The sequence below is a fragment of the Alosa sapidissima genome, chromosome 12 (genome assembly GCF_018492685.1).
Source record: "Alosa sapidissima isolate fAloSap1 chromosome 12, fAloSap1.pri, whole genome shotgun sequence".
In the NCBI taxonomy this organism is placed as follows: Eukaryota; Metazoa; Chordata; class Actinopteri; order Clupeiformes; family Clupeidae; genus Alosa; species Alosa sapidissima.
This window is the reverse complement of record NC_055968.1, coordinates 19,045,799-19,071,628: the sequence shown is the minus strand read 5'-3', so window position 1 is coordinate 19,071,628 and position 25,830 is coordinate 19,045,799. Positions and strand designations below refer to the sequence as shown.

Sequence of the window (25,830 nt, the reverse complement as noted above, 5' to 3'; positions counted from 1 at the left end):
ACGCAGATGAGCAGAGCATGCATTATTCACAAGCTCCAGGTACACTCCGAAGATCCGCTGAGCCTGAGGAGATTAATTGTACAGCGCCGCAAACAACAAACAGGACAACACTGGTGTTTTGTTGAGGCAATTGGGGAGGGTTCCGGAAAGGGAGTTGCTGCTTACGCAAGCTGATGTCTTTAAACATTCCCCCAACAGCAAACATTTCATACTGCATGCACAAATTCTCGGTAGAACTACAAATTCTCGATAGAACTACTGGAAAATGATTTTTTTCTCACACTACCCAATAGTGTGAAAAAAAAACCATTTGTGCTTTTAGATGCTACATGTAATTTGATGGAATGGGAGTCTTAGAGATTTACAGATAACAAGGATTTCAAGAAGCCTCAAAGAGATGTGGGCTGTTAGAGAAAGCTCTTTTGGATGGGGATTGGATTCAGGCCCTCTGAAACCTACCCTTGGAGTGTGATGCTCTGTCTCGAACTCTCCATCCAGCTCCCGCATAGCATGGCTCTGAAGTACTGTGAGCGTGCACACAAAACAGCCCTGTAGAGAGAGAGACACACACACACACACACACACACGTAAGTCTTTACCATGCCACTGACCTCTTTCACTTCAGTGCTGACCCAAACAAAAACAAGTGTTTGTCTGGCCACTGCCACATCTGCCACCCAGAGCACTAGGGACAGGACACCAGACCCCGAATGACTAGCTATAGGGAGAGGCAGGCCGCACGCTATGGAAGGGTATTAACCCTCATGATTTTTTAATCTGGTTCTCAGAATATCCTCAGAGTATCTGGGGACTTGCATCAGGGATAAGATAACATATGGAGAACGACTAAAGCCCAGCCACGCCATCCCTCCTCTCCTCTCCACTCTCATAAACGAGTGCACACACATATTGCATCTCAGTCTTACTCAGCCACCCCCCCCAAACACACACACGGCTTGTCCATGGCTTGTGTCAGGCAGGCGGAGTGAGGTACGACTCTCTCTCTATGTAATCATTAAAGGCAGAGCTGGCGGAGACAGCGCAGCATCCATCAGAGCGATGGGCGGCGAGGGAGACAGCAGGGCTTAACCAGGAGTGGGGGCCTCTCCACAGCGAGGGCGACAGGACCAGGAGTCTGTCACAGGAAGGGGGAATGCTGTGATCATGAAGCCTACAGCAATGGGAATCTATTCAACCATCCAGCCAAACGCCAACCATGGTCAAACTAAACACAACTAGATATAGATTTCCCCCATCTGTGTTGCTAAAATGAGAACATCTGTAACTAAGTGAAACTATAAAATAGAAAATAATAGATCAGAAAAATGTTGTATTAAAGCTGCAGAAATTGTTGTAATAATAGTTTCCTGCTGTACTGACTGATTAAAACAGCTAGAATGTGACATTTTGTGGCATTGTTTTGTAGCATTTCACAAATATGAAGACAATTAAAAATTAAAGCTAAGCTGTGGGAATGAGATTGTGCTGATCACAGGAGGAAACTAGTAGCTACTGCTGCTTCCTCCAGATACTGATGCTTACTCAATCAAGAATGATGCAGAGGAAAGAGACTGTGCCTACATCTTATGGAACCTTCGGGAGAAACAGGCAGAATTAGTTATACCTCCACTTAATAGCTTCACTCAGAGAGCTGCATAACTAAGAACTAATTATAGGCGTGTGTGTGTGTGTGTGTGAGAGAGAGAGAGAGAGAGAGAGAGTGTGTGATGCTCAAGAATAAACAAAATAAATTCCCTTAATATTTGATGGACCTGAAATTAATTGACATCAAGCAGGAAGGAGACAAGGGACATGGAGCTGGAAATAGCTTCTCCATGCCTGTAAACAAAACACATTACCACAGATGACTCTAAATACCAAACACCTTGGGCAATGTGATGAAAAGTACATGATACAGACTCACAGAACATAGAGGTCTACTGTTTTGCCAAATTAAATGTATTTTTGAGCAGCAAGCGCTTACACAAAACCCACTTAAGGCATGTAACTCAAATAGAGGCATGTGACTCTCTCTCTCTCTCTCTCTCACACACACACTCACACACACACACACACCTCTAAGAGAGAGGTGAGAGGTCATCAAGACCCACACACTGTATTGCCCATTTCACACCAACACCAAAAACATACACAAAAACACCTGCGCTCACAGTAAGGACACCAGAGATTAACATCAGGCAGTGAAATGGCGCAGGATTAGCGCTGGGTGATCTAGTAATGGCTGAAGATTACGCCAGCCCAGCCCCCGCCGTCACGCTGGCGTAATTTATCTGCACTGTGATGTACATTTCTGCGCCTAAACGCAGGTGGAAGAGCTCAGCATTCATCAAACTGTGGAGAATGTGCTCTGCGGCATATGATTCACTACCGTCTTAATAAGGCAGAAGAGGACAGAGACAAAGAGCCAGACAGATACTGTGATGCTGATAACTCATGAGAGAGACAGATTGAAATCAATTACTATTGATGTAGGAGGAGAGATTATCAAAAGAGGCAAGACAGAGAATATGGGAATATACTCGTGCGTGTGTGTGTGTGTGTGTGTGTGTGCAGAACAAGCCGAAAGGTTGGGAGCAATTTTGCAGCAAAGCAAGAGGGACAAAATGAGAAGGTAGGAGAGGAGAGAGAGCGAGAGAGCATGCATGGGTGGGAGAGAGAGAGAGAGAGAAAGAGAGAGAGAAGAGGAGGAGAAAAAAGTGAATGAAAGATCACACAGATTAGCAGCCTCTGGTGTAGCGCTGAACTGCAGCAGGCACCAGTGGGCTCCCATACTGATGAGTGTCCTTATGAGAACCAACCCACCCCACTCCTGCAGCGCCCACAGAGGAGGAGGGGGGAACAAGAGGAAAACAGAGGAGGAGAGGAGGGGAGAGGGAGAGGGAGAGGGAGAGAGAGAGACAATCTGGGCAGCCCTCTGTGATCCAGCTGCAGTGGAGCTGGAAGACCCGCATTCCAACACTCGCTTCTGTTCACTGCTTTTGCCCCGCAAAAAAAAAAAAAACCTGCCCCTAAAGACCCAGTGCAGTTGCCATGGTTACAGAGGCAACTAAAGGTTCCACGGTGAGTGCTAACTGCCCTTTACAGCAGGAACCCTGTGCATCATGGTGGCATGCATCTCACACAGATAGAAAAAGTCAGGGCATTCATATTGTTTTCCAGAATTTTCTGTGACAGAAGTGTGAAAGGGCCTGTATGCGGAGTAAGGTCAGCAATTAGGGAGGACTTCCAGGGTAAATCCCCCAGAGGGCTTCAGACTTCCACTGTGTCTTAAGTCACGACAAGAACAAAGAGCATGTTGTCAGGTAAAGCAGGGCATCTGTGACTTGAACTCGATAGCCCATGTGAGGAGAGATTATTGTGTGAGTAGATATATGGTTGTGTGTTAGATAGAGGACTCCAGAAATAGATAGAACATCAGATCCTATTAACTTAGCTAGCTAGCTAGCTAGCTAGATAGATAGATAGATAGATAGATACTTTATTGATCCCCAAGGGGAAATTCAAGGGTCTCAGTAGCATACAGACATCACACACAACATTACAGCAGAAATGGTAAACATAAGTATAAGTATAAACATATAACTAAACTCCACTGTACAATAAAGACAGTAGAAGATAAGAAAGATAAGAAAACTAACAAAACTAAATACTAAATACACTATATAAATTAAATTCCAATGTGCTTGAGCTAACCATCTATCAATGACAAAGGCAATTAATGGTGAGAACACATCAGTAAAACTGTTTTGGTACAGGTCCAGTGCTATTCATATATATCTGTGTAGCATCTGAACTATAGCATGTGCCTTTTTATCCAGGTACTCTGTGCATCTGTTCTCAATAATACCATGAGACCACTGATGGAAGTTTGCAACAAGTCTGCCATCACTGTTACATGTAGCAGTTCCTGTAATTCCATGAAAATCTATTGCACCATTTAAGAAAAACGTCCAGCTTACTGGTACCATTAGGCCTGTATTTTTAACTGGAGCTCATCTGAGCTGTGCTAAGTGCTTACTGGTGGTGGTCTCTTTACTCTGATCTTTCATGATCTGTGATGTCTGTAATTGTCTGTGGAGGACTCTGAGGTGGGCTTTGGGCAGACAGAAGCTTGTGTTGTAGGTTGTGATAAGGTGTTGCTACCTGTGGGCGGAGAAGTGCTTCTCTCCGACCTGGATAGTGATGTCACATGCCTCTCCGCTCTCGTACAGAGCCAGCAGGTCACCTCCGAGCCCAGACGCCGGCTCCAGGACCACCGCGTCTGCAGGAGGGAGTGAGGGAGGAGAAAGAGGTAGACAGGAAAAGAGAGAAAAAAAAAGAAAGAGAAGGGGGAAAGAAACAGAACTCATGAGGTGCCAGCTAAAGGTCAAATGACTTTGTACTCATGTACTGTTGCACATCACATGAATATTAAACAGCAATGTCCACTACAGCCACAGACTACAAATCACAACAAAACAGACACAACAAAAGGGGTTTTGCTATATAATATAGTATAGTATTCTTTATTGCTATTGACTCATTTTAATTACACAACCAAAACTGTACTGTAAAAGGCAGGAAATGGAAGGGAGAAAATGATGTGACAAAGGCTGCTTACTGTAACCTGAGTATGTGCAACTGAATGCTCTGGACAAGGCCTGTTATTGGGAGCAACACTAATACAGTTAGCAGGCACGCTGTTTCCCTCTAAAGTGACTGTGCAGTCTATCAGTGAGCACATGGAGATGTCCGCTAATGCGTGGCACAGGAGAGGTGGAGAGGCTAAACACGATTAGCGCTTAAGTGGCTTAAGGAGAAAGTGTTTACCACTCCTTCGGTGGTCTTTAAGGTTGCATGACCTCACACAAACCCACCACATTTTTTTTTTTTTTCAAATCATGATTGATGTTTCTTTTATAACAAATGACAAAGTTGGTACTGGTTGGTAATTGTGCATGTTTCTCATGTTGTATGTAGAACATCTGTATGTAACATGAGTTGGTTTACATTGAAAGGCCCCCTTGTTTTGTCAGATGTGGGTCTTATCTGAGGAGTTCAGCTGGGTGTGTGACAGTCCTGACTTCAGAAAGATCCAGGGGCAAACAGATATATGTTTCATGTCTCGATATGATGAAAAGCGGAGTATTCTCGTTTATATTCACTTGTGTAACAAGAGATAGTTATAAAGACCAAAGCATTGTAAATAGAGAGGAGCAGAGCATGTGTTCTTTCCCAGTGCTTTGTTCTGAGTGAAGGGGCACTTTTATGAAGGAAATACAGGCATGAGACGCCCTTCACAGGCTGCTCCTGTCTACTGTAGCTCACCTGAGTCTAAGCAGGAGGTGGAGTCCAGGTAACCAGGCACGTCGGCATGCACCCCATTCATCTGCGTCCCCTCTGGTAGCCCTTTGATTTTCCCTGGGCAATGGTCAGTTGAGTACACCCTCCTGTGGGGTAAGAGTTCCACACGCCGCCATATTGCAGCAGGGAAAAGACATAAGAGACAAGTCAATGGACATTGAGGAGAAGGATGTGAGTGTTCAGAGGCAGGCACATGCACACACACAGCATGCATCAGTGATTTGCATGGGGCCTAATTAAAATTCCCTCCTCTCTGCTAATCCATTGGGTGGGTTATTTAAATGAATTACATACAATACTTGTACATTTTAATTTTACAAACAATATATTTTATTATCATACATATAATTTCTGATGATATTATATGTTCTGATTCTAAAACTAGGATTTAATTTCATGGCAATGTCAGTTATACAGGGTACATGGTTTGCCACTCCAAACAAAGACACAATCACCCAAAGGATGGCAGTGCTCATACACTGACAGAAAAGGAAGTGATTGTATTTGCAGACATTGGACTGAGTGAAACTCTTTCTCTGGTATTCATCTTCAGTAACACGCATTCACTCTCACATCACTATACTACACGACACTGACATCCTTATCAACACTAACAATACCTAACAGCACCACTACAAACACCACAACAAATAGCTCACCTACCCACACTACAAAGTGCATGTTTGAAGTGTACAACTGTTTCAAAAAGCAGTTATATGCTGTGGATAGACTAACACTGCGGTCATAACCCATGTCAGTGCAGAACCTCCTTAGAGCTTCCAGTGCACAGCTGCACTGCTGTTCCTCTAATGCATTTCTCTATAGATGCTCTATGGCGCCATCTGTCAGACAATAAGTGATACTGCGTTTCAAAATACAGACAATTTCAGTGGTATTGTAATCACTGACTTGATATACATGTACTCAGTGATGGCAAAGTCTAAAAGGAGCTATCTGATAAATCACACCACTATACTAAAAAGGGAAGAATGTATGTGAAATGTCTGCAAAGCTACTGCTGGTAGATCCTATAATTTCAACTGACTAAGTTAATCATTCAAAATATACTGGTTTTAATTAAAATTACCATAATACATTTTTGAACAATTTCCAGACATCATATCAAACTTGGTCATCCAGTCCTCTCCATGTATTGGGTGTGACTTTGGGCTGACAGCAACCTGGAACAGCATCCACAGAGTTCTAATCCTACATCCTTTCGTCCCAGATCCGGCTGTATTTGTGTACTGCGTGGTGTGGGACGCACTGGCGCATCGGTGTACCAGTGAGAACGCTGTGTGAAGAGCGGATGGGTGTGGAGACACAAGCGTGGCCAGAGACAGAAGGTCACACTGAGACACAGCACACTAATTAAGTATCGGCTGAGGCTCTGACAGGGACGCTCTGAGAGAGCTTGCTTGCGAGGGTGAACCAGTGTGTGTGTGTGTGTGTGTGTGCTTGTGTGTGTATCACACGAACGTGGTGACACCATACTCTGTCAGTGTCAGTACTTTTGCACATACATGTCCTTTAGCAGAAAGCATAACACCATACCATGCTTTATTATCAAATACACTTATGGAAGTATTGTGTTACTTATATACTGCAACTGCAAGTTTGCAACTTAGAATGTGTTAATGTGTGAAAAACGCTGATTTGAAGGAAAAAACAATCTGAATTACATACCGGATGAACTCTTTGAGTTCAGCAGCATCGCAGTCCTCCAGGCTGACCTCTGACTGGCCAGGAGCCACGCCTTTCAGCAGGTGAGCAGCCCTGGCCAGCAGCACCGCCCTGTGTACCCGGAGACGGGCCGAGCCCACACACAGAGTGACATCTGCTTCCTGCTCCTCCGACAGCAACCTAGAGGGAATGGTCAGAAAGGGACGGAGGGAGAGAGAAAGAGAGAAAAAGAGAGAGAGAGAGAGAGAGAAAGAGAGGGAGAGAGAGCAATAACAATAGTGAGTTATCCATCTGTGTTGCCACGGTGATCCGAGCGCAATGGCTACTCTGCAACTAACATCTTAAAATCCAAAATAAATAGTATTGGTAAAATACTGATAGAATAAAAAGCACTACTGATGCACCAAACATGAATGGAAAAACAAAACATTACAGGCCAAAGAAATGCATATATGCAATTTCATCCCCAGTTAGGGAGGATCTGTGTCAGATCTCTAAGGACATGAAGGATTTGGTCTGCTTTCCCACTAAGGTAATGTGCTCAAGGTCATTGCAGTAATATCATCTCTAGATGTTCCACTGAGCCTTCTAGAAATGCTGAAAGGTTTTTCATGTTTACATAAGATAAATACTTCTCAAAATGAATAGCTATTAAGCTCATATTCATATACTATAATACATTTTACTGGTCTATGGCAGACAAACGGCTTTTAAATGGATCATAAAGTATAAACCCTCCCTAGATCATGTATGACTGGAGATTAAGCTCGGACATGAAACAAGGATCTGAACTCTGAACATTGGGGCTGTGAAACTGTCTGACTGAATTACATGACAAAAGAAGAGTAGAGTTGGATGTGAGAACAGTAATTTCCACGGTGTGACACATGAACACTTCAACACACACCACTATCACCATCATCATCACACATACACTACATTTTACTCCTAAGTGACTCAACTGGGTGACCCAGAAATATCACTGAGCCCTGAGGCCTACACACACACACACACACATTAGCAGACACGTAAATAGCAGACATGTAAATAACACACACACACACACGGTTACTTCCCCACGGCAACAGCTAGCCAAGTGGGTCATGAAGAGAGCTGCAAAGTGTGGGGAGAAAACATACTCCCTCCTCCAACAGCCCACCCCTCTCTTCCTGCCCTCTGTGTGACCTTCCCCTTCCCTGTGACCCCCCTGAGTCAGAGAGTTCACTCAGGCTAGCGTGTGCCAGAAAGCGCTTTGCAAAACAGGCCATGATCATCTACAGGCCCAGCATTGTAAGCCCACCTGCACCTGCTGTAGAATATTAGCATGCTGTACCCTCTGCTTTAATCTTCTTTTAATCTGCAATTTTTAATTGTTTGTTAATGTGATCCTCTGTACCACTAGGTCAGGAGAAAAAAAGAGGGAGAGAGAAAAAGAGACAGAAAGAGAGAGAGAGAGAGAGAGAGAGAGAGAGAGAGAGAGAGAGAGAGAGAGAGAGAGAGAGAGAGAGAAACAGAGAGAGATACTACACCAGAATGTAGCCATCAAACTGGGTTTTGCCATTGGTTCTGAGGAAATCAATCAACATTGTTGGTTTTGGACAAAACCAAACCACAACTCAATCTTTTGGCCAGCTTTTATCCTTTTAGACCAACATTTTCTAAATGCTTTTCAATTGTGCTCCGCAAAGCCCAAACCCTTAGAGGGTTTTAAGAAACACTTCCTTTCACTAACCATTTCAAAGCATAGCTGTGGCAATTCAGTCTGAGAGCAACAGGCTACACTGGCTGTGCACCAACCCGCCTACACAAGTAAGACAAAGCAGAGCCAGTACAATCCAAACATTTTTTCTACAGACTCTTCATTCCACTCATGTAAACAAAGACAAAACAAGCATATAACATAACCTATCCACTAGCCTACAGTTTAGTACTCAGAGTGAAGGAACATAAGATCTGAATATAAACAGTTGCTATGCAGCAAATAATCAAAAATAGAGAACATAGGCCTACATTTCAAAATGTAGGTTTCAATCTTAGGTTTTGCTAAGAAACTTCCTAACTTTGGAGGGAGGCTCACATTTTGGGCCAGTTTATATTTTTGTGAAACTTGAATTGTGCCTTGGGTTATTGGCTCACTGAATGGACAGCTGAGACATACAGTATCGTTGATTATACCCGTGCCCAAGATGTACAACTAGAAACGTTGCTGCCCACCACAGATTTCATCACTGCCTATTTTACTCTCAATACAAATTTAGCCTACTTGTCAGGGATGCATCAAGGAGGCATTACGGTTTACACTGCAAAAGATATGTAAGCAAACCCTTGGTCAGTGTGGTCAATCACTGGTAAATGTGGTCATCCTTGGCAAGTGGTTTGAGTAATTGAACCACAGCGAATCTTGGAGGCCGTTTACACTGTCCACTTGTGATCAGATCAGCAAAGACACATTTTAAAGTCTATGCTGCGTTAATAACATGCATTATTTTCCCACTATTTCTTTTGTTGTTTGCAAACATCTTGTTACCTTGTGAAATCCTCTGACAGGGCACGAGAGAGGCACTTCTTGACACTGGCTCTGGTCTTTCTCTCTTTTGCTTGGAATTCCCGAAGTGCTTCCGTGGAGTGCATGGTGTTCCCCATTGATAAGGACATGTTGTGTTGTGTTGTGCAAATCAACAGTATTGTGGCCACAACATGCATGCAAATCTGGGGAGAGAATGAACATTCTCTCATTAGCTGTTAACCTAAATGAGGAATTGTCAGTCTTTACTTGAGAAGCAGTGTGCCTGATGTTGTTGTCCTTTACAAACAAATTATGAAATCCTATTGAATGGCTCCCTGAAGGTCTTACCCTCTCCAACACTGGCCGTGTTTCAATTGTAATTTACCACACCTCAAAGAGGAGATAAGTAAGAGAAGTGCATGTCAGTATTGCTTTGTAGGACCTATATGCCATTCAGGAAACACTGATAAATATAATGTGTGACCTTTGAACAAAACTAAGTTAAAGGCTAACTATAGCACATACATAGAACTGATCAATTTATCGATACACTACAGAGTTTATAACATACACTGGTGACAATCAATGACGATTAAACCAAGTGACACATAATACGCAATACAAATAGTGGTTCTGCTTATGTTCACGGGAAACAAACAAAAAGTAACAACAAATGCATTGTGCATGATTTCAAGAGCACGTTTGTTTTAATTGCCAAGCTGAATTATACAATATAGTCCAAACGCTTGGTCACTCCTTCCTCGTGAAAGTGAGTTGCAACCATGAACGTGTTCATTCATTTCAGGCTAATAAAGCTAAGTATGATTCAGAATACAAGTACAGTAAACACAACAACACTGTGGCCTAGTCTACAACGCTATAATTAACATTTAAATATGTAACTTTACATTCTTCAAACATGACAATACATTTTACAGTTTTTTCAAAACAGTTTTTCGGTTCGACCTTATTTCAAAACTCTTCAACCAGCAAGGCAACCGAGGCAATTTTTGAATGGGTGGTGGGTATCACATGTTAACAATGTGCTAACATGAGATATATTGAGCATTGCAACTCCCCGATATTATATAATTTCGGCACAGACGTATACCGAATGAAGTGTTAAGTTAACAGTATCTTGGCCCCTTGGTTGCCTACACTAAGTACTCAAGAGGGCTGTACCTGTCAGCAGAATATGCTGCTAGCATCCCAAGCTAACGCCCATGCTAGCGAGTTAGCTATCGCCGACAGCTAGGCTAGCTACCCAAGCCAAAGCCGCTACTTTCAGCAGAAATTAAGTTCTGTATTTGCACATATCTATATCGCATAGGTAATGTTAATAAAATAAAGAAAGGTTGGCTAATCCCATAGCAGTCAAAAAATTCACTTACACATTTCGTTCCATATGCCTCCTCCTTCAAAAACACAAATCAATGGTAGGTAGGTGTGTAAGTTGCTGCTAGTTACCAAGCTAGCCAGCCAACATGTTTGCAAGCCTTGGTAACGTCAGCGTCACTAACTGAACTGATAAACGGAACTACAGCGCTCCACGCAACAACAAAAAACCTATTGCAATCAAATCCAAAAGAAAGGCAGTGGTTAGTGTTTCTGAATAAACTCGTACATTGCTCACACCTCTTTGTGTCTACTGGACCCACAACAAATGGATAGCGTCCTTCCCTGTCATTTCACTACACCACGCTGCTTCACAACAATGACGTCATCAAGTATCCCCGCCCAGGAGGTACCCCATGCTGGATGTTGCGCATAAGGTTTGAATCGCATTTTTATTTTTTACAAAATGATTGTGTCTTCTCAGTGTGTTACTGACTATGTTGATAGGATAAGCATATAGGATCCAAGGGTAGCGCATAATGATGCCTGGTTCAGTGCAGTGGTATTTGCTGTCCACAGGAGAACTGTGTGCAAATCTTTTAGCCTACATGTTTACCTTACCTGTAAACACAGATTGGGGGGGTCTCCACGAGGCCTGCTGGATTCTTTGCTCATCCTCATCCTTGCCTTCCCTATTCCTCACAATACTGGTTATTTAGCTGTCATTAGTCTACCATTTCCTCCTCACCAAAATAACCTAGGCCCAGTTGGAAACTTTCAGTTTCCAGGGACTAAACCTCATTTTAGACTATATACTTTGGTCCACTAAAGAGACTCTTAAATCTAGAACTAGGTCTCCCTGTCTGGGAACCCACTCCTCAGTTGTCTGACAAATGGAAGGTTACTGGAGCACTAACAGCAGTGATGATGGCTTTGACCTTGAATGTGTTACCTACTGCCAACAGTAGGCCTAGTATAAGAAGGCAATCAAAATTCCTTAAAGAGCCTAAAGCTGAAATGAGCATTTATGGTGCGGATGACAGACAGGAGCATGTTATGCACCCAAGATGGCTGGCATTATGCTCTCTATCTGTCTTGGGCACAGATGGGCACACCTCATGAGGACAAGAAAGAGCCAGTCTGAAGGAGGACATGGTTGTCCCCTCTCCCCTCCCATGCATCTAAATGCCTGGTCCATGATGTGATTCTGCAACTGGGTCACGCTTGGCTGAGAAGGGCAGGACAAAGACACCATCAACGATACGGCTCCCTGTAAGTCCCCAATGCCTGTCGGCTGGCCACCAGCATGTGGGTCTTGTTTTGATAAGAGGATGAATTACCATAACTGTTTGACATCCTGAAAAGCGGAGTCAGCCTGTGCATGACTGTGATACTAAGAGGGTCTTTGAAAGTGCTGGCTTTGGTCTGTCAATTTGTCGGAACATGGATGAGAAGAACAAACATGGCTCTGAGAAGGCTTCTAGCTAGTATTTATTTGCTTAGAAAATCAAAATGGTGTGCAGAACTGGCTCAGTGAATTTCATAAATGCAAGTGTTTAGGAAGAGATACAAAAAGTGCACAATATTTAACCATCACTGTTTACAGTAGTTGATTGTTGCCCCTATCATACAGGAAGATCAAAATAACAACATTCTGAAATATCTGCGCAAAAAATCATTAGAATATTACAAAATAATAGATTTTTCTTGTTCTTTAAGACAACACTACCTGATAGAGAGAGGGAGGGGGGGGGGTACAGTGAGATCCCAGAGGGAAAGGTGTCAGAAGAGAGTAGCGATCTGGTGACACTTACAGGATAGCAGACACACGCCACAGCTCAACCTCAAAAGGACATGGCACAACTTTACATCGCAAGAAATGGTACAATTTTAAGTCAAAAAGGCACCACACAATACAAACTCATGAGGAGATTTTGCCACACACTTTAGTTATTTTTGTTCTCTGTAAAATGTCATTACCAACAAACTCTTAAGGCGAATGTCATGTGCAAAAAACATCTGGGAAAACAGGTGAAACACGCTACTCTGTGTTCCCTCTGATAAAAATGTGCTTTTTCTCTAAACGTTCGTTTGTTTTGTTTTCTCCCCCTGCTTTAACTTTGACATCTTTAAAAAAATATCTGAGATGTGTTAAATTGAAAAGAACGATTGCATTATCTTAATGTTGGTTGAATTTTTTCACAGGCATTCTCTTATCCCCTCATGCATCCCACCACCCTCTTGCCACACTCCCTCACATGGGGAACAGGGGAAAAGGGAGGAGGGGGAGGGACGAAGAGGAACAACCCTCTTTGGCGAGGAGGGAGTGGGAGGGAAAAGGTTCCGTCCGGAGGCTCCGTTCAGTTCCTGTAGATTTTACGGCACTCTCCCTCCTTGAGGAAGGTCCATATGAGGGTGTTGACGATGTCGGGCTGGTCTTGCTGGAGCCAGTGGCTGGCCCCCGAGATGATGTTGAGGCGGAAGTGGTTGCGGATGTAGATGCGGCAGGCCTCGGCCATCTCCTGCTCCATGAAGGCATCGCGCTCCCCCCACAGCAGCAGCACTGGAGCCCTCACGTCATTATGACTGAGCGGCAAGTAGCTGATGATGGAGGAGAAATAAAACAGAAAGAAATGAAAACAGACGCACCCAGAAACGAATGCTAAATACATTATGCAGAGATACATTATCATATGTGATGTACATAATGTCAAGTGACATTCTTATATGATGTGATGTACTTTAAATTATTTTAACCTGAGCATAACATCTCTTATGCTTCTGCATGGAAAAGTATCAAGTCAACTGGAGCAGAAACACACCATAGGATGTAAATCCTTTTGATGTATCTGTAAAGCAAAACCCATGGACCATCTGCAAAGCACTCCCTGTCTTTTCCAACACATTAACCAGGATAGTAGCATATTGACTAGGCTTGGTTCAACAGTTTTAAAATGACAAGGTACCTACCTAGGTGCAAGGTACATTTACTTTCCTCATCTTTACAGAAACATAAAAAAACAATTACTACAATTACAACAACTACTTGTAATAATAGACAACACATGATATTACACTGACAATATATTACAGCATATAAATACATTATAATGTTTATGATAATATAATATAATGAGACATGGAGAACCTGCATATTTGCACCCAGCATCTGACAAACCTGCGCCAGCCTCAATTTCACCCACAGACTTCTATTCTCATACCGCTCCAAGCTCCAACTAGTTACGCTTGCTTGCATTAGTGAATGTTTTCATATGGCACACTTTAGAGCAGATATACAACCATCTGAGTTCAGCTGATTTCATACACGTCAATTCCCCGCCTTGAGAGGGAAAAGGACCCACACCACAAACAACTACTCTGGGAACAGATGGAGGGCTCAGCCATGTATGTTCATCTCACATGCTCGTAAACAAATGTTGTGAACTACTTGTCAAGTGAGGAGGAAACAATCTGTGCAATAACGGACTGAATATACAGGATATTCTATGTGCATGCTGTAGGTGAATGCTGAGAGTGTAGTTAAAGATCTGCAAAACAATCATTAAAAAAAGGACTTTGTACTGCGTGTGGCAATGCTGAATTGAGTAACTACACTTTTGGCGTATGTCTGCAATCTCTCAATCTTTTAAATGTATATGAAAAAAACAAAAAATAGTATTGCTTTTGGTGAGCTTTATCATCTGTCTCTATTTGGATGGTTGTAACAGATAAATTTGTGCATAGTGCCTCAAGTGAGCCTAGTTGTAAGCTAACACTGGGCGTCCCATCTGACAAAGTCAGGCTAGAGAGTTCAGTGCATAGAGGGCCGTGCATGTCGAAGTCACAAAGCTCACAGCAAGACAAAAAGCAGATTGTGACCCAATTAAATAGTTTCCATTCCATTCTCCTTTGTAATGGAACAGATACAAAGATACTTCTGACCTCAAATTGCTCCTTGTATCATCAATGGAAGCTTTGTACCAAAGAGCTTGGGTCACTTGGTTGCAACTTGGAAACCCCATGAATAATATGACTGACATAAAATAACAGAATACATAATTGGAAACTGTACTATAGATGTAAGTTGGACCCATAGAATTTAGTCAGCTGGATGTATGTGCCAAATAAAAAATACAAAATGCAGAACCACAAGCATGCACATGTTTCAGTCTACAAACACTAGAGGGCAACAGTGAAACAACCTCAACACCAAAACAGCTGGCTGGGTAAACCCCCAATACTCTACTGATTTAGTAACACAGCTGTGCACTTTCACCCAAGTGTTTATTTATAGAATCCTGGAGCATGCCACTTACTCAAAATTAGATTCATTCCCCCATCCAACCAAACCAAGTACTACTGTATATTATGTTTTATTGTCTGCTGGTCGGCTAACTCACTTAAAGATGCTCCTGAAGTAGTTGAGTGCCCCAGTCAGGGCCCCGGGCTGGGAGAAGTTGTAGAGGTAGGTCTCCAGGTCCTCAGTGGTTAGCCAGCGGCCCTTGCGTCCAATCCCCGTGTTGCGGCTGGTGAACAGACTCTTTAAAGCCTAAGTGCGGATGGGGACAGAGAGGAAGAGTAGTGGGTAGGGAGTTAAGAGTATGGTGTAACAGAATGAAGTATAAAAGGAGAAAAGATATTTACTGAGCAAGGATGACATAAGAGGTGGAGAAGGATAAAGGCAGAGTGATAGAGGAGGATTAGGAAGAATGGAAGGAGTAGGAGGAATAAAGCAATAGAGCTAAATAGAATAAAAACACTAATAGGAGAGTCCGGAAGCTAAATAAACTGAGAAAAGAGAGACTACTTTTTTGTGATGGCCAAACTCCCTCCACAAAATCCTATTCAATTACGCTCTCGGCTTCTCTCCGGGTTATCGAGGCGACAGTCCCTGACAGCCTTACTCACATCAGTGCCACCCGCAGCTCGGTCAGGCACCTGGCCTGGCTAGCCCCCACTGCCATATTAATGGGTCCAGGGAGAAGAGGAAGCCTGAGGGGCGGACCACAGAGCCAGGATGAGGCAGAGCTCAGCACTGGCAGACACAGCAGCGCTGCTGGAGGTCAGCTTGTAAGGGTACTGGTGCCCCTGGGTCACACCTCACCCTGACAGGAGTCACAGCACCTTGTGGTTGATGTATACAGAGAGTGACTGATTCCAAGGTGTAATATAACATGATCTGATGGTGCACCACTGAATGTGTTGTCATTCTGGACATTTTCATCATCTACTGTATGACAATACCTGCAAGGAATGTTCTGAGGTAAAAAGTTTGTGATTCCACTGGTTTCACAAAGGCATAATTGTTCAACTACACTATAGTCAAACAGCAAAAATTCCTTCCTTCCTAGTGCTGAGGCAGCAGTGCTGTGTGGTGTAACTCAAGCGTGCGTGGCAGGTGTGTTGTGTTATTACAAGGTAATTAGGAGAGGTGCACTGACAAGCTTAGCTGACAAACTTGGCATCATAACATAGATCTCACAGTTTATGGCTGGCTCTCTGTTGAAACTCACGAAAATAGCACCACTGCATCCCTGAATACAAACTCTGGATGTACCTACTGAAAATGTATAATTCACATCAATATCACTATATTATCCAAATGTTCATAACGCTCATTACAGTTTAGTTGTGTCTGAACAATTCACTCCTATTCCTATTAATGACACGTCATGTAATCACAAATCTGTATTTCATGCTCCAGTCACACCATTGTGAGATTATAAAACAGAGTCACATCATTTTCTTTAACCTGACCATAAAGGAACATTTGTTTCATTATCTGAAGGATTTCAGCATTGTATCTAATATCCACATTAAACATAAGAAGTAAACTACAATCCAATAAACATTACATAGTATTCATTTAATTAATCCCACAAAACAGCCCATCCCAGTTCCGATTTTCACTTGATTAAAAGTGCTGTCTGCACTTTTTTGTAACCAAAACTAGGGCACCACAATGCATTAATAAATAAAACATCTGATTTTACCAGAGCAGTATTTTTCTTTCCATGTTGCCTATTTGACTTTTATAACAGTGGTTGTTTAGCCATTCATTTCAGTGCTATCTAACATTAGTAGTAGGTCTAGAGCTATTGATTATTATTATTTCCCTCACAGGATCAAAAGAGTATATATACTTATTAGGATGGCAAGGATCGTCCCTGACTATCTAAATATGCTGAAAGCAGCATTGTGGTCCTTAAAGGAATTTGACGAGATCATGTCATCATGCCTTGCTAACTGCATACTTAGTCAATTACAAAATGTACATGCAAAACATAAATGTTATTCTGTCTCTCCCCAGATGACACATTTTATGCACAAACACTAACAACAATTCTGACTAATTTTAAAATCCAACTGGAAATATTTAATGTTTACAATCTGACATATTCCAGATTATTTACAACAAATACACAAATCCCAGTGCCATATACCCTAGGGTATATAATGTTAACAATATAATGTTAACATAACAATTATGTACTTTCCTTGATGGATAACAAGCATATTTTTTGGTTGCATGGCTGGTGAACCCATGTCTCCACCACAAACCAGTTGTAGATTCATAATAGGTCAGTGATTCGATTAATTACCCAATAGAGATAATTACTTTGACCAGGCCTCCAATATTGCTATCCAAGTCAGCACAATGGGGATCATTGATCCAGCCCATCCTTAGAGATAATTGGTCTATGCACCCATTAGCAAGAGTCATTGCTGCTGTTTTTGTCTGCAGTGTGAATCAGGAGTGGAAACAGATGGGAGTTTCTACGGTGTTTCTACGGTCACAGAGCTACCAGTGTTACAATGCCTGGACACTCTAGCATAATAAATCAAATGTTTTACAATTTTCATCTCAAATGTCAATGCTTTATATTCTTGGACTTTGTATTCTGACCACTAAATCAAATAGACAGCTTTGGTTTTGCTTTGATGCTTATGTGTGCCTCGTCACTGTGTTTGGATGGGCTCCCAGGTCCTTTCGCATTTTGACTGTGAGTCTCGTTCCTCGGTTTGAGGATGAGACAGAATCACAGGCCTGGCCTCAGACAGACAGACAGATTCTCTTGGCAACGCCACAAGGTTTGCAACTGACAAACTCCCACAGCCCAACTTGAAATACAGTAAAGGCTTGCCTTCGGCGGTAATGCCTTTGCGACGAAACCCGTCTCGTAAGATAGATAAAACATCCCAGCAATGCGCCGAAGGTAAATAAATGGCAGCTTTGCTGAGCACCAGCGTCTCCCTCACCCAGGGAGTGCTCCATCACGCGGTTTATGGGGTGGCCATCCACCAAACAAACGACGCTGGGCCCTGCCAGTGGGAGGCCGTCCAACACTACGACCTGGGACACCCAAAAAACAGCACTTAAAAAGCCTGATGGGATATTCATTGATCGAAAGCCAGAGCCCCCTTTGTCATCTTTCTCTCTCTCCCCCTTTTTCCTGCCATATGCAACAACAAAAAAAAACATAACACTAAAACACACACATAGACACACACCCACGCACACACACACACACACACACACACATTAGTAGCCCACCTTAAAGTCGTTGATAGAGAGCATGAGCTCAGGGAAGCGGGGCAGCTGGAAGAAAAAGAAGTGACTGGATTTGAGGAGCTGACTGGGGTGGCGTAGGGCATAATCTGGAAAGAAGGAGAGAGAGAGACAAAAAAGAGAAGAGAAAATAAAAAGAGTGAAAAGAGGAGAAAAGAGTGGGAAGTAGAGAAAAGCACAGTCAGCCAACAGGTGTGGATAAAACCAGCCCTTCACATAATGCATTTGGCAGAGAAAGAGTCACATGCGTGACAAACAGCACAGACACAAGTGCGTGAGAGGCCTGTTTTAAAAAGATGCCCTCCTCTGCCCATGCCAGCCATATAATTACAAGTTCAACCCAACCCTAAAGGAGGGAGGGGGGGTGACAGGGAGGGCAGGCAGGGAGGGGTGACAGATGGGAGGCTGGATCCACTCGATAGGATCACTTGGAGGGCGAAATAATAAGGCCTCCTCCTAATGACTGATGCTAATCACATTAACGAGTTTAGAAACACATCTCGCCGCTCGGACAGATACTCCAGGCACGCCTCACCACATGAGGGCCATTCAGGCACCAGAGAGGAAGACAGGAGAGGAGAGGAGAGAGCGGGCTAGAGGGAAGGAGGAACAGTTGGAGAGGGGAGGAAAGCAGAGAGAATGAGGGGGAAGAAGGGAGGAGAGGCAGTGAGAAAGAGAGGAGAAGAGGAGAGAGAGGGGAGGCAAGGAGAGCAGACTAGCAGAGAGGAGAGGATAAAGAGGAGAGAGAAAATGACAAATTTTGACTTACTATGTGTCCGTGTGTGTGTGTGTGTGTGTGTGTGTGTGTGTGTGTGAGAGAGAGAGAGAGAGAGAGAGAGAGTGTGTTCATGTGTACCTGACAGAGACGGCTTCTGAGACACAGAAAGCTCACCTTGGAGGACAGAGGGATGAGGGCTATTGAGCACAATGAGTTTGACCACCATCTCTGGGTAGTGGATGGCAAAGAGCCACGCAACGGTCCCGCCCCAGTCATGCCCCACCAGGAAACATCTGTTATAACCTGGGGAGAGAGAGGGGTGGGGGGGGTCAGCGAGCGTGAAAGAGAGACAGGGAGAAAGAGAGGGAACCATCCTTTATTCTTTAGTGAGTGACTATCTTTATGTGAGTATTTTGTGTTAGTGCTTGTGAATGCCTGCAGGCCAACACATGTGAATGTGTGTCTATATTAATGTACTTTTGTATTTTGGTATCATTTTGTGTATCTGTGTTAGTTGTGATGCATCTCTGCATTTTGAGCATAACTGTAAGATGGGATGGGACAGGTGTTGGAACAGAACGTGTGTTTTTTTATGACCTTTGAATTTGCAGTTATGAGTATGAGTGTGTGTGTTGTGTGTGTGTGTTTGTGTGTGTGTGTGTGTGTGTGTGTGTGTGTGTGTGTGTGTGTGTGTGTGTGTGTGTGTGTGTGCGACAGTGTGTGCATTTGATGAGGGCACATTAGAATCAGTGGAGCAGAAAAGGCCCTAATATGAGTTCACTTAGCGCAGCGGGGAGAGGAGGGCACAGGGTGGAGGGGAGGCACCAGTCCTTAGCAAGGTCCTATCAGGATACCGCTGGAAAAGTACTGTGCCTGCCGCCCACCCCACACACTCCTACCACCGGTCCACTCTCTCTGCTACCCCCCGTGCCCCCCCGCCCCCCTCACTCACACACACACACACACACACACACACACACACACACACACACACACACACACACAATCTAATTTCAGCCACTTAAGATGGCAGATCAAGGTCACCATTTCCTCCCCGGAGGCACTCTGATCATATTAACCAGCCTCACTAAATAATCTCCTCATCAGTTCATCCCGTCATTCATTCCTTCTCGCCGCTGGACACAACACTGTCCCCATCTCTGTCCCTTATCTGTCAGCGGGCGACTCAAACGTTTGGAATCAGGGGTGAGGACGTGCGAGATGCGTGATACATCTACTGTATGAGGCTCTGGGAGGGAGTGTGAAGGAAAACCAAGTGTCATGTGCACACATAATGTGTTGTCTGACTCATACGCAGAAGTGTGTAAACACACTCTGGACACCATGTCGGGCTTTTAGGGGAGAACAGCCTGGTTTTAATTTAAGGGGTTCCCCTGAACCCTAAGGGAAGGCAGAGTTGTCTTATTTCATAAGGAGACTACAGAGGCTCTAGTGGGGGAACATGAGTCAACTATGAGGGGAGAATGTTTGGGACATGGGGCATGAATTAGCCGGCTGGTTGCTCAGTGACCTGTCAGAGGCAAACGCTGCCCCGTGCTCTGATGAGTCGGACTGGAGCGGGTGCTGCGGAGCCCGTGGGCCCGGGACAATGCCACCAGGGGAGGATGAGTTTCACCCTGATGTGCCACGGCAAGTCCTTCAGCAGCCCTCCCTCTGACCTCATCAGTGAGTCAACGACAGACACTAAAACAGCACTCCAAGACATCGCCATTTGTCTTTCTTGACGGTAATGATGAGGAAGACTGATGGGGTCAATTAAACAGCTTAAGTGACTAACCGAAGCCATGCATAGGGAGACAATGAAACGACAAGGAAGACCGAAGTGAGAAAAATTGAGTGTAGGCCAGAAAGGTATATTAAGATATCATTACAGCATATCAACACTGTAGGTAGCATGATATGGGCCAGACTCCAGTTCTGGGAGCTGTAGGGAGAGGAAAGAAATGGACCGAAATGACCTCACCAAGGTCAAACATGCTTACTGAAAACCTGCCCTATCTTATCACCTCAGAGCAACCTTACAGACTGGATAATTATTCAACCGTTATTTTAGGGCTTGTGGATAAGGTGAGAGAAAAACAGGGACAAGAGTAGAAGCAGAGAGATAGAGAATGATAGAGTGAGAGAGAAGGAGAGAATAACAGAGCTCACCCAGATATTCCACTATGTCCTTCACATCAGTGACCAAGTAGTCGAGACGGTAGCTGTCCGTAGAGAGCGGCTGGTCAGACTCTCCATAGCCTCGCATATCCACAGCAACCACACGGAACTCACTTTTGAATTCTCGTAGCTGGTAGCGCCATGAAAACCTACATAAACATAATACACAGACTGTCAGGGACCTTTTATTTTCACACTGCGTTTAAATGAGTACCGTCAGATGAACACAAAGTTGACGATGTCAAGAAAATCAGCCTTATGCAACTCTTTTAATTACAGTAAAGAATTGTGTATTCCGCTATTTAAGAATGTCTTAACTTTACTTAGTTTTGCACTAGCTGTCACCCTCAAGATAATCTCAAGCCAAACTGTGTTTCCACAGAAGATTTGCACTCAACTCCTCAAGACATTGCCTTTGAACTTGAGCGGAGAAAAAAAAAACATGCTGCTTGGGATGAATGATTAAAAAAGCAACGGCTGTTTCCAGTGGAGAGGGTGACCACTGACCAATGAAAAATTCAGGGTTATAGACATTGGAGATTCTGCTCAGTCAGACAGGCAACGCTCTTCCTGCAGAATAGGAGGGAGAGTGAGTGACAGATGGAGAAAGAGGGAGAGAGAAAGAGAAATACAAGAGAGAGGGAGGAAAAGAGAGAGTGAGAGAGAGAGAGAGAGAGAGAGAGAGAGAGAGAGAGAGAGATCGAGGAAAAGAGAGAGTGAGCTCCCTAATTGAAGATCTTGTCAGCCGTGAAGCTGGAGCTGAGAAGAGCGGCAGAAGGTGGAGAGGCCTGACTGAGATTCTGATGACTCAGTATCAGCACACAGCAACGAAAAAACCCAGGATGTTAGAATATAGATGAGGTTTAAAATAAAACAGGCCTGCCGAGGCTCCAATACACCACACACTGATACACACACACACACACACACACACACACACACACAAACACACACTCACACAGAGGCTCATCCATAACCGCCCACATTTCTTCCTATTCTTCAAACGTCAAGGTAAAACACCACTTTGCACTTATGACTTTTTTCCATAATCCTCCATTTTGCATCAGTAGCAGAACAGTGGACTCTCTCTCTCTCTCTGTGTGCCTCTCTTCCTCTCTCTCCCTCTCTTTCTTTCTCTATCTCTCCCGCTCGTTTTGAGGATGTCCAGTGGAGCAGAAAGCAGCCACGCCATGGTAATGAAGTGGCTGTCCACTCCTTCTCTCTCTCCCTCCCTCCATCTCTCTCTCTCTGTTTCTCTTTTCCTCCTCCGTGAGCTACGGTCAGGCTAAAGGCTTCTGACAGCACCCCCGCTCTCCCAATGGTGCTTGCCGTGGTTGTGCCTCATATCACTTAAAGTGAAAAATGATCCGGAAGAAAATACGCCTTTGGAATCAAAACAAGGGCACAGACCGAGTAAACAGCAGAGATAGTCTGTGGTGAGAGACAGAGCAGAGAGTTTTATTGGGGGATTTTTTGCAGGAATGGTTTCAATTACAGAACTACAAAACAATATGCAAATAATATGAATGAGAATAACCTATATGGAATATATAATAAATAAACATGCCATGGCACAGCTGGTATAGCTGAGTGTTTGAGTCTCAGTTGGAGCATACATTGGTATTCCTATAAGCTGGCTTCGAATAAAGCCATCTGTCAAATATAAAGGAAATTATTTTTTATTGACATTTTGATATGGACAGAGAATTCCCAAATGCTCTCCGATCTCTATGCCATCTACCACTGTTGTGAAGCCACACTGAGATATTCACTATTTGATTAAAAGCCAAATCCAAAAAATCAGACACCCAAGTCCTATAACAGTCAGTGTTTCCCACATAATTTAATTCTATTTGTGGTGGTAGGTTTGCAGAATTAACTTGAATGCAAAAGTTTTTAACAAATTAGCGCAGGGTTATGATGCTAACCAGATTTAAGCACAATTTAGCCTTCTAGTCATCTTCTATGCCTTGCAGGATTATTAATGTTGCCTTTAAACATGCATGTAGGTTCGTTGAGAGACAGAGAAACAAGGAGGCTTTACAAAGGTGCACATACCTCTACAAGGAAAGAATTCCATCCAATTGAAATAGTACAACATTGATAATCATTGCGTGGTGGTCAGTGTTGATATTGTGGTGGGCCGCCACAAATAAGTCAATGTATGGGAAACACTGACAGTGTTAACCTACATAGTGGAGATTTCTCTGCGGACAAGTGATTATAGCATCGTCGGCTATGTGCTTTGGTGAGTGCAAGCGTGTTTCAGGTACTTTGTTGTGTGCCATTTTCACAGACACATGCACATTACATACACACATGTCTCCATGTCTTTAGCCTGATGGACAGGTGGTACGGTGGGCAGGTGCCAGGTGGGTGTGCTGACTGCGTGTCACATGGACTCCCTTACCAGAACTCTGGGAAGCCGTGCAGCAGGAGCATGAGTGGCCGGCCCCTCTCCCCTGCAGCCACATAGTGGAACCTTAGACCGGACTCCTGCGGTGGTCCAGATGATGAGAAGCACAGAGAGAAGAGGAGGAAGAAGAACGAGAGATGGTGGTGGACAGTGGCATGGAGGGGGGAAGAAAAGAGAGATGGAGTTGGAGAGCCAGTTGGGCGGGGGTACAGAGAGAGAAGTGAGAAGGACGCAGAGATACAAAAAGAGAAAGAGGAAGGAAAGAGAGAAAAGGAGAGAAAAACATGAAAATGAACAGTGTGGCAGAGAGAGAGAGAGAGAGAGAGATGAGAGACAGTTATCAGTCACGCTTAGAAACACAGGCCAGTCTTTGATGTTTATGCCTCGGTGCCCTTTGTCACGAGCGGCGTAACTGTCAGCCCTGATGCAAGCCTCATTTCCACACAGCTGTCTACTTTATAGGGCCATAAAACATATGCAGGTTGGAGACCAGACTTGTAAACACTTTGTGGCAATATTAACAGTCGCAACATTCATTATCCCAACTTTGACATTTATGTTCCAATTCATATCTAGTCACTGCCATAATACATTTCACAATATGGATTGGATTGTGCCTCCCATAGTTATAGGATCTGTAAACCATGATCAACATTATTCAACTCTGTACTCTGCTCTCTGAGAAATAGTTGTTACATATCCCATCTCCTCAGTGTTGCGCACAAAACTGTTATCCTTTATTTAAAGCTGTATACATTTCTTTTATTAATTGCTTGCTTTACTCATTCTCTAAAGTGCTTTCTGAAAACAATTGTTAAAAACAGCCAGTGCCCAACATACTGTATGTGACGACGGAGGGAAAACACTGTAGCCTAACTACTGTTAAGTACGTCAAATACCTACTGATACATTTAATATTAGTCTAGGCGAAGTATTAAATCTGTTTTGATTTTTTCTTTCTCACAGCGTTGAAACGACATCGAAAGTTTGAGTCAGAACACAGCGCATAGAACTGTCAGTGACCAATATTCATCCCATTGTCATTGTTGATCAATAGCACTAGCAGATAGCAAAGCCCAATTGCGCACGGAGCTGTCTTCAGCACCACGGGGGGAACGGTTTGCGATTAACATTGAGCAGAAAATGCAAGGCTTCAACAAGCGGGGAAATAAACCAGTGTTACAACAATATTCAAAAGGGGTTCGTCAATAAATGTCTCACGATTTCATTTCACGCCCGGCCCGCCTCTGTTGATATCGTTTGCGTGTGCCTCTAGCACAATTTGTCAGCCTAGCCCACACCAAGCTCGGAGGATTCCATTCGTACTACCCATGCAAACAGAACGTCGAGACTTTCGTGTAATATAACGTACACCTTACCTTTATTCTCACGTAGCAATGTGTTCCCAAGGACGTGTCATTCAGGCAAGCAGGGGGGTTCTCTCTTATTGCCCACTGAAAGGTTGTTGACGGCCTTATGAGGATGCTCCACCAAAGTTTCAGAAGCGCTACGGCTGTGCAGAGGGCACAATAACCGTATATCAAAGACCAATATCCTATAACTCTGATCTTTAACGTGAGTCGAACTGTCAACAACAGCAAGTTGTGGAGCAGTCTCGCCATCTTTACATTACCGCGGGAATATTGAAGTCCAGAAGACGATGTGGCTATGTATCGATTTGTTGCGTTAATTGGCAGTCGTTCCATAAATGATGGACACCATTGTAATCGTCTAGCTCCGTTGGTAGAGCATCCACCGTACTAGGTTACTTGTCCACCGGGGAGGATCTCAAAGTAAGGGCTCAATAAAAATGCTCTGGAGCGCAGGACGTCAGAATTCACGCTTGCGTGTGACAGCAAGGTTGCTTTGTCCGAGAGGTGTTTAACACCTCTCTTTAAACCCCAAATTGTGACGTTAACATCACAGAACGTACCAAATCAGCTAATCTCTGCAGGCGACTTTGCTCCGAGCAAAAACCTCTCCACGTGCCAGGACTGCAGAGCAGACTGATAGATTATTATAATTAGCATTCTCATTAAAAAGATGAATAGGACAAC

At 43.7% G+C, this 25,830-nt stretch overlaps 2 protein-coding genes across 3 annotated transcripts in view; both read right to left on the bottom strand.

The window, feature by feature from the left end:
- The window catches only part of btbd8 (BTB domain containing 8), a 36,614-nt gene extending 25,361 nt beyond the window's left edge, over positions 1 to 11,253 (bottom strand). Inside the window, exons 1-7 of the mRNA XM_042058128.1 lie at positions 10,945 to 11,253; positions 9,902 to 9,912; positions 9,575 to 9,756; positions 7,051 to 7,227; positions 5,329 to 5,450; positions 4,165 to 4,282; positions 460 to 549 (exon numbers count right to left, since the gene is read on the bottom strand). Of these exons, the coding sequence (XP_041914062.1) occupies positions 460 to 549; positions 4,165 to 4,282; positions 5,329 to 5,450; positions 7,051 to 7,227; positions 9,575 to 9,756; positions 9,902 to 9,912; positions 10,945 to 10,948 (704 nt within the window). The 5' untranslated portion in view covers positions 10,949 to 11,253. The remainder of the gene's footprint in view (positions 1 to 459; positions 550 to 4,164; positions 4,283 to 5,328; positions 5,451 to 7,050; positions 7,228 to 9,574; positions 9,757 to 9,901; positions 9,913 to 10,944) is intronic.
- Positions 11,254 to 12,363: 1,110 nt separating this feature from the next.
- ephx4 (epoxide hydrolase 4) lies at positions 12,364 to 25,727 on the bottom strand. 2 transcript variants are annotated; one of them, XM_042058135.1, is made up of 8 exons: positions 25,407 to 25,727; positions 25,153 to 25,286; positions 23,768 to 23,853; positions 21,349 to 21,506; positions 19,351 to 19,479; positions 18,444 to 18,547; positions 15,289 to 15,437; positions 12,364 to 13,489 (listed from the first exon to the last, which is right to left on the bottom strand). In XM_042058135.1, exons 1-8 carry the CDS (start codon positions 25,477 to 25,479, stop codon positions 13,249 to 13,251), a joined length of 1,074 nt encoding a protein of 357 aa, XP_041914069.1. In that variant the 5' UTR covers positions 25,480 to 25,727; the 3' UTR covers positions 12,364 to 13,248. The 2 variants fall into 2 exon arrangements, with proteins under 2 accessions (XP_041914069.1, XP_041914068.1); XM_042058134.1 differs by having other exon boundaries at positions 25,153 to 25,727.
- Between the last annotated feature and the right edge of the window lie 103 nt (positions 25,728 to 25,830).

Bases quoted from the DNA above. Each gene is read 5' to 3' on its own strand.
- ephx4 (XM_042058134.1), bottom strand. From the start codon at position 25,479: ATGGAACGACTGCCAATTAACGCAACAAATCGATACATAGCCACATCG. The intron at 23,854-25,152 runs GTAAGGTGTACG...GGACCACCGCAG, and splicing joins ATTGCTACGTGAGAATAAAG to GAGTCCGGTCTAAGGTTCCA. The intron at 18,548-19,350 runs GTGAGCTTTCTG...CCTTCTTTCCAG, and splicing joins TCATCCCTCTGTCCTCCAAG to ATTATGCCCTACGCCACCCC.